This window comes from Bufo gargarizans, chromosome 1 (assembly GCF_014858855.1).
Source record: "Bufo gargarizans isolate SCDJY-AF-19 chromosome 1, ASM1485885v1, whole genome shotgun sequence".
Lineage (NCBI taxonomy): Eukaryota > Metazoa > Chordata > Amphibia > Anura > Bufonidae > Bufo > Bufo gargarizans.
The window spans coordinates 96329170-96337731 of record NC_058080.1 but is presented as its reverse complement, the minus strand read 5'-3'; the positions used below and the strand labels follow the sequence as shown (position 1 = coordinate 96337731).

Here is an 8562-nt window from a genome sequence, read left to right as displayed (position 1 = left end):
CACGTTTTTTCTTCTAAAGGGAGATTGCAACGTGTATCGTGTTAGAAGATGCCAGGAACCCCGCTGGCATCACTGCCTTCCATGTGACTGCAGCACCAAGGCCTAGACATCTATCCGGTAACTGACTTTTGCATTTTCTGCTAATTCTGATTGTACTACCACTTGCATTTGCATCTCTGACCATTGTATATAGCCCTTGTGTATATAGTATTGTTGTCTAGTGTGCCCTTATGGCGATTAAATATACAATTTAATCTTGGGTTGTGCTTATCTCGATCCACGAATCCACACGTCCGTGTCTTGGTTTAACGTTACATGCTACCTGAGCTGGTTTCCGGCCTGATATAATCCCGTTAATGGACCGGGCTTCTGTCTAACGAGGAACTGGTGGCAGTCTACCGGGCTGGCAGGGCTCTGTTTCACTGGGGCAGTTGAAGGGCTCTCTCGGTCTGTCATGGTTGTGAGCGAGTGTTATGCCACGCTGGAGGTCGCGTGGGCCATCCTCTCTCACTCCCTGTGCCCGTGTGGACAGGGGGTGTCTGTGTAAAACTGTGCCAAGCTCACCTCACGTACCCCCAGGTGGTTCGGAACGTCGCGTCTTGGTGAAAGTGAAGAGAGCGTACCGCGTGATCCCGGAGTAGTAGCGACATCAGGACGGGCTGCGAGGTTCGGTTCATTACAACAATCTTACAGACTTTATGTGCTTCAAATCTCATCAGTTCTGAAAGTGCCATGGGGGGAGAAAAAAAATTGAAATTTAATACAGGATTGCACATCCCACTTTATTTAAACAATGACATGAAATATCATATGACAGAGCACACTGAAAGGCACGGATGAATTCATTTCATATACTCCATAATCGGGCCGAGAAATTATAAAATAACACAAGGAAACAAGTTTAAACACATTCGTATAGAAAAGTCTGTGCAGTTAGAAAAAGAAAACCAGCTCTGCTGCATAGTAAAGATGCCTGCATTACAGGTAGAGCCCGGAAGAGGGCTTACGTTGGTACGGACGCATGAAAGAGCTGCCGGCAGAAACTGCAAAGCAGCTCATTTGGCGGAAAACAATGAAACAACAAAAGGAAATCCAGTATTACGGTTGTCAGGTAGCACATTTTAAACTGGCCTAAATCCAGGAGGTGTGTCTCGTAAGACAATATTGAAACAAATATTGAAGGCCATGTCGTAATCCTGAGCTTAGGTGTGTCCTCTACACTTTATAAATACCTCTCATTTACAACTAGCAACACATGTGATACAGCACTGCACCTGAAGACATCCAAGGAGGAGATCTCCAAACCACAAGGTACGCGTAATGATATTTCTCTATAGTCATTTCCTCATAGTATCACAATGCTCTTTCCAATGAATGGGCTATGAAAAGCTTATTTAAAAGGACAAAATAACGCCATATAATACAATATAAGAAGAAAAAATATAGCATCTATTATTCTATGATTGACGGGTTAATAAGAAATGTATTACTAAAGGTAGATTTACATCCCCGTTTTGTTTCTTAACCGAAAATTTTAAAAACTCTTTATCTGGAGCATCCGTTATGCTCATTTTGCATTCATTTTAGCCAGTTCCATCTGAGAAATATTATTTTAGATGGGAGAATAAGTACTTCATGGAGGACTTTTTCTTCTGTCCAAAATAGCGGATCTCAGGCGGAAATGGTTAAAATTGATGCAAAATTAGCACAACTGATGCTCAAAATACAGGATCCGTATTTTCTGTTTGTTTTCTGTTCTTCTGACGGGTCAGAAAAACGTAAAACAAAACGGTGATGAGAACCTACACTAACCCTAAGTTCAGACCTGAGCGTTTTACAGCGCGTTCCTACGCACTGTAAAACGCTCAACAAGGAGAAACCAATGATTCCCTATGGGAATGGTTCTCACCTGGGCGTTTTACAGCGCCTACGATAACGCTGTAAAACGCCCGACGCTCAAACAAGTTCTTGAGCTTTTTTTGGGGCGTTTGTCGCGCGTTCCTGCACATAGATATTCGGGAACGCGCGACAATGTGTGCACGCCTGTCTCTGTATGCGCGATTGTAAACACCCGTACAATCGCGCATACAGAGCGCTCAGGTCTGAACCCCCTGTTAAGGTGCTGCCACGCGATGCGGCTGTGCTGCGTTTGGGCGGTGGCAGTACTCTAAATGTCCTCAGAAGTAACCATCCATAAGGAAAAGAGTTGCAAGAGCCATTACCAGAAACTGATTTAGACTGCTTAGAAATATTAGGAATGAAAAGATACGGTTAAAGGAATACTCTGGGCAAGATGGATATTCTGTTCTATGAGAGGCGGTGCATGACACAGGGATGCTATTTTTGGGGGTATTTGAATCCCTGTGTCATGCACCTCCCCTTAGTTATGCACTGAATTTGCTTTTCCTTAGGCGTCTCTCTATGGCCAGAGCAGGGCTATGAAGTGAGTCATGTCACTGTATAATGTAACTTTCCCCTGCTTGAGTCACACGTCAAATAGATGTTAAATGAAAATAGCATCTAAGCTGCGCCTTTATGAAACTTCAGGATATCGTGGTTTTGTGGACACATTAAAACCTTAGTAAGGTGCAAAGAATCAGCACTGTGGCCCTTTCATGGAGGTCCCAGAGGTTGGTCCCCCAAGCGTGGCATAACACTCGCTCACAAACATGACAGACTGAGAGAGCCCTGCCAGCCCGGTAGACTGCCACCAGTTCCTCGTTAGACATAAGCCCGGTCCATTAACTTAATTATATCAGGCCGGAAACCAGCCCAGGTAGCATGTAACGTTAAACCAAGACACGGACGTGTGGATTCGTGGATCGAGATGATCATATAGTGATGGCATATCCTAATCATCTGCCATCATTTTATGAAATTGTAATTCCTCATAAATGGGGAGAGTGCCAGCAATAAATATTATTGTAATAGAATTCAGCAAACTAGTTATTTTTGTAATTTACTTTCTGTTACAAAAACGCTCCAGTTCAGAGATATTCTCTTTACTACATTGTACGGACACCCTGATGTTTGTACAGTAATGTGGACATCCGTCTACTAGGTGCTCTCACATGCTGAATTCCAGTCTTCAACTGCCACCAGTTATACTTGCTGTTAGAAGCTGTGACAGTTACAGGGAGAAAGCTGCAGCAGAAAGAACACATCCCCTGAGCTTCAGCAGAAAGAACACACACCCTGAGCTTCAGCAGAAAGAACACACACCCTGAGCTGCAGCAGAAAGAACACACACCCTTAGCTGCAGCAGAAAGAACACACCCCCTGAGCTTCAGCAGAAAGAACACACACCCTGAGCTGCAGCAGAAAGAACACACCCCCTTAGCTGCAGCAGAAAGAACACACCCCCTGAGCTGCAGCAGAAAGAACACACCCCCTGAGCTGCAGCAGAAAGAACACACCCCCTGAGTTGCAGCAGAAAGGATGTGCTCCTCGAGCTGTGATAAGGAGAGTTGTAGCATAAAGGACACGCCTGTGACCTGTCATAGGGAGTGAAATGCAGCTTTAATAAGCTTCCCAATACAATGTGGCAGCTTTGGGGTAACACAATCACTGGTTACACAACTTATAGGAATGGCTCTAGTCCTAGCCTAAAACTGTAACACTGACATTTTAACTTGCCAGGTTTGTCAAGGGGGAACCCAGTTGAAATGATCGTTTAGTATGTGGCAGATACATAAAAGACAATCCCTTTGGGGGAGTTTGCAGTTTGTCCACCACTGATTTCCAGAAGGAGAGGGCTCTATGGTGTTCTATGGAAACGTAACACAGAAATGTATCACAAGAAAACTTTTGTTAAGAATGCTGGGTTCAGTTTACAATTTACAGGAAATTCTGAGTGGGGCTGAACAGGTGTGTGTTATATTGAGTCCTTTTATTGTGGGAATGGGGATGGTCTGAGATCACAAGCTTCACCAATGTGATTTTCTCACCTATATCTATAAGGCCCCTTTCACACGAGCGAGTTTTCCGTGCGGGTGCGATGCGTGCGGTGAACGCATTGCACCCGCACTGAATCCTGACCCATTCATTTCTATGGGGCTGTGCACACGAGCGGTGATTTTCACGCATCACTTATGCGTTGCGTGAAAATCGCAGCATGCTCCTCTTTGTGCGTTTTTCACGTAACGCAGGCCCTATAGAAATGAATGGGGTTGCGTGAAAATCGCATGCATCCGCAAGCAAGTGCGGATGCGGTGCGATTTTCACGCATGGGTTCTAGGTGACAGTCTATTCACTGTATTATTTTCCCTTATAACATGGTTATAAGGGAAAATAATAGCATTCTGAATACAGAATGCTTAGTATAATAGTGCTGGAAGGGTTAAAAATAATAAAAAAGTTAACTCACCTTCTCCTCTTGTTCGCGTAGAGGCCGGTCTGTTCTTTAGCTGTGGCTGAAGGACCTTTGATGACGTCAGATCACATGCTCCATCACCATGGTGATGGACCATGTGATTGGAGCATGTGATCTGACATCACCTCAGGTCATTCAGTCCACAGCTAAAGAACAGACCGGCATCTACGCTAACAAGAGGAGAAGGTGAGTTAACTTTTTTTATTATTTTTAACCCTTCCAGCACTATTATACTAAGCATTCTGTATTCAGAATGCTATTATTTTCCCTTATAACCATGTTATAAGGGAAAATAATACAATCTTCATAACATCAATCCCAAGCCCGAACTTCTGTGAAGAAGTTCGGGTCTGGGTACCAAACATGCGCGATTTTTCTCACGCGAGTGCAAAACGCATGACAATGTTTTGCACTCGCGCGGAAAAATCGCGCATTTTCCCGCAACGCACCCGCCTCTTATCCGGGCAAAAAACATGACGCCCGTGTGAAAGAGGCCTAACCTTTCAGAATATAATCTTGGTTGGAACTATCCTGGCATGTTTAAAGAGGGTTCTCCAAGACTTTAACACTGATGACCTATCCTCAGGATAGGTCATCAGTAGATCGGTGGGAGTCCAACATAGAACAATCATCTGTTTGAGAAGGCACCAATTATCTTGTGAGTGCCGCAGCCTTCTAGTAGCTTAGCAACCATATATCGCACTCAGCCCCATTCACTATTATGAGGTTAAGCTGCGCCTAGGCCATGTGACCGATGTTGTCATTGGCCTAGAAAAAGCTGAGAGAAGGCGCCAGCATCGTTGCCTTCTCAAACTGCTGATCGGCAGGGGTCCTGGGTGTTGGACCCCAAGCTATCAGATACTGATGACCTATCCTGAGGATAAGTCATCAGCATTAAAGTCTCGGAAAAGTTATAATTAATGCTCAACTTTTCATATTCTTATGCACTGATATCCATCATTCTTTACATCCAGGTATCATCCTTTCATTTCCCATGAATAACATCATGAAGCTGAAAAAGTTTGCCCTGCTTACAGTGACGACACTCCTGATCTCACAGATTCTCATGGTTGAAGGAAATAAGCAAAAAGAAGGAAAGAGAGACAAACAGAGAGGAGCAGGTAAAGACGAAAAGCAAAAACATTCCACTCATAATGGAGAAAGAGAGAGAGGATCTAAAGGAGGGGGAGGCTTCCTTCAAGGAAAATTTCTCACTAAAGACAAAGCAGAATGCATCTGGTCTGTATCTGGGGCTGAAACTGTAGCTTTAAATGTTGAATGTACTAAAGGGGAAACAAAAGTATCCTGTGCCTATGGAGGAAACCCTACATCATGCCAAAATTACGCCACAAATAAGAAGTCTTACTGGAAGCAAATCAATCGGGCTCTGAAAAAGCAGAAGAACATTTGCCAGGACCAACAAGCTGTTCTAAAGTCTAAGGAGTGCAAGAAAGGCCCTCCGGAGGCACACCTAAGGTACATCTTCTCTAGTGTGTCGGTGCCCAGCCATGAACACAAAGTCCAAGAAGAGCCTAAACCAACAACTAAAGTGGACATCATTGAACCAACTAAAGAGTGTGCAGAAGATCCAGATATCCTGGAGAGGCAAAGATTAGCCAACGAGTACTGTGGAAACTCATGGAGCTCACTGTGCAAATTCTTCTTCTCAATGCTGCAGGACAAAACTTGCTAAATCAAAATACTTGGTCATGCTAATACTAAAATTCTTTTTTATTTTATTATTTTTATTTCTATATATAAATGCTTCTATATTTAAAATTTTGACTCAAGCCGCTTGTCCAGATTTCTTTTCCATGTCTTTAGAATCATTGTATATGGATTGTACAAGATGAATCAACTTGCTAAATTGTGAACTTTTAAAAGTTAACAAAAACTGATTCATCACTACAATACTATGTATGTCATATTATTTTATATGTTTTTTTTTTTATAAAATAAAGATTTTTTTAACAATGGTTGGTTAATTTTATGTTACTATTAAACACTAAAATATTGTAAAACTCAGATAGTCACACATATTTTGCACTACATGGACAAAAGTATTAGGACACATTCTAAATCCATAGAGATGGTCCTCTCTTTACAGCTCAATCAGCTTCCACTCTTCTGAGAAGACTTTCTCAAAGATTTTGGAGCGTGCATGTGGGAATTTTTGCCCAGTTATCCAGAAGAGCATTTGTGATGTGGGACACAAGGGCCTGGCTAACAACATTAACACTAGATCACTTCAAAGGTGTTCAATGAGGTTGAGGCCAAGGCTCGATGCAGGCCAGTCAAGTTCTTCCACAGCAAACTGACCCAACCATGCCTTTCTAGACCTTGCTTTGTGCAGTGGGCAACAGTCATGCAGGAACAAAGAAGGGTCTTCCCCAAAAGGTTTCCACAAAGTTGTCCAAAATGTCTTGGTATGCTGAAGCATTAAGATTTCCCTTCACTAGAACTGAGGCGCCTAGGCCAACCCTTGAAAAGCAACCCCATAGCATTATGCAGGTAACGTTCTCCTGGCATTCACGAAAGTAGACTCGTGCCAGATAGAGAAGTCTGATTCATCACTCCACAGAACACATTTCCACTGCTCCAGAATCCAATGGCAGCGTGCTTTACACCACTCCATCTAATGCTTGGAATTGTTCTTGGTGATGTATGGCTTGCAAGCAGCTGCTCGAGTGTGGAAACCCATGCCATGAAGCTTCTGGCACAGCACAGATTTGGTGCTAATATTAATGTCAGAAGAGGTTTGGACTCTGTAGTTATGGAGTCAGCAGAGCGTTGGTGACTTTGATGCAACATGCACCTCAGCACTGGGTGACCCAGCTCTGTAACTTTATATGGTCTCTATTTCATGGCTGTGTTGCTGTCGTTCCTAGATGCTTCTGGTTTGCAATAAATAATACTACTCACAGTTTATGTTGGAATATCTAGGAGGGAAGCTATTTCACAAACTGCTACAGGACCACGCTCAAATTGAGTGATTTCTTTAGAAAGAACCATTCTTTCACAGTGCAGATTGCATGGCTGGGGCTGGATTTTTTACAACTGTAGCAATAGGAACAACTGAAAGACTTGAATTCAATGATACAGAGATGTATCCCAATACTTTTCTCCTTATAGTGTATTTGCAGAGAAGGGCATGGAGGCAGCCCTTTCAGCTGCTATATTCACCTTTGTATACGGCAACCCTTCCTCTTGGGTAGTCAGAACCATTGAAGAATTTCCTTCTACAGATGAACTCTACAATGTAAGCATACATGGGGGTGGGGAACTGCAACAAAAGTCATGAAAATAACATGGAGAAGAAAACAAACAACAGGTTCTTCTATTTATGGTAGCAAAAACCAGCACCATAGTGAGGGAAAGTCCCAGTTTGATTTTTATTATGGGTCCTCATCTCGTGTGTATGCTAGTCAGAGAGGAGGATGAGGCAGCTCTTTAGTTCAGTGTTCTGAAGTAACTTGTCCTCCTGTGTGATTAGGACAGTATTTGTGTGTACTAATAGGACGGCGGCCATTTTATTTCTCTAAATGATTGCTCCTTAGACAAAATGAGCCATTATAGCAAATGAAAGGTATTTGGGAATATATTTATAGAGAAGTAATATGTAAGTATTTTCATTTTCTGTTAATTTTCAATTTCTGGATAACCCCTTTAAGTCCGCCAGAATGGTAGCTGCTCTTATAGAGAGGCAATTCATTCTGGCTCATAGCGGGAGACACGAGTGGGGACCCTTCTGTAAGAAATTCATCCAATCCAACTTAATGGCCTGTCCTTAGTATCAGCGGGCATCCACCTCTTGGAACTCCCACTGTTCAACTGTTTGAAGTGTCTGTGGCACTTGCGCAAGGACTGCAGTCTTCGTCATTTATATATAGCTTGTCGTTTATATCTATCCAGTTGCTGCTCATTCTAAGAATATCGCATTTTTAGTAGTAGCTGCTCTGGATATAGCAGATTTGTCCCAATCAAGTCATCTGCTTTTATTTTTGGCATAAATAAAGTATAAACAGAGCAAACCGGACCTAAAATACAGCCATGGAAATTAGCTCTAAATGTGTATGTCTCCGGGCTCTGATGGCACACAAGCTGGACCAGGCATGGTGGACCTATAACAGTATCAGGTACTATTGAAGGAGTTTATCATTTGCAGTGTTTTTTTGTGTCATTTTTAAGTC

General features: G+C 42.8%; 1 protein-coding gene across 1 annotated transcript; it reads left to right on the top strand.

Moving 5' to 3' along the window:
* Positions 1-1161: 1161 nt before the first annotated feature.
* On the top strand, positions 1162-6348 carry FGFBP1 (fibroblast growth factor binding protein 1). The gene is made up of 2 exons (XM_044285685.1): positions 1162-1311; positions 5347-6348. The coding sequence occupies exon 2, from the start codon at positions 5367-5369 to the stop codon at positions 6063-6065; it is 699 nt and encodes a 232-aa protein (XP_044141620.1). The 5' UTR covers positions 1162-1311; positions 5347-5366; the 3' UTR covers positions 6066-6348.
* The last annotated feature ends 2214 nt before the right edge of the window (positions 6349-8562 follow it).

Coding starts and splice junctions, on each gene's coding strand:
- FGFBP1 (XM_044285685.1), top strand. CDS start 5,367: ATGAATAACATCATGAAGCTGAAAAAGTTTGCCCTGCTTACAGTGACG.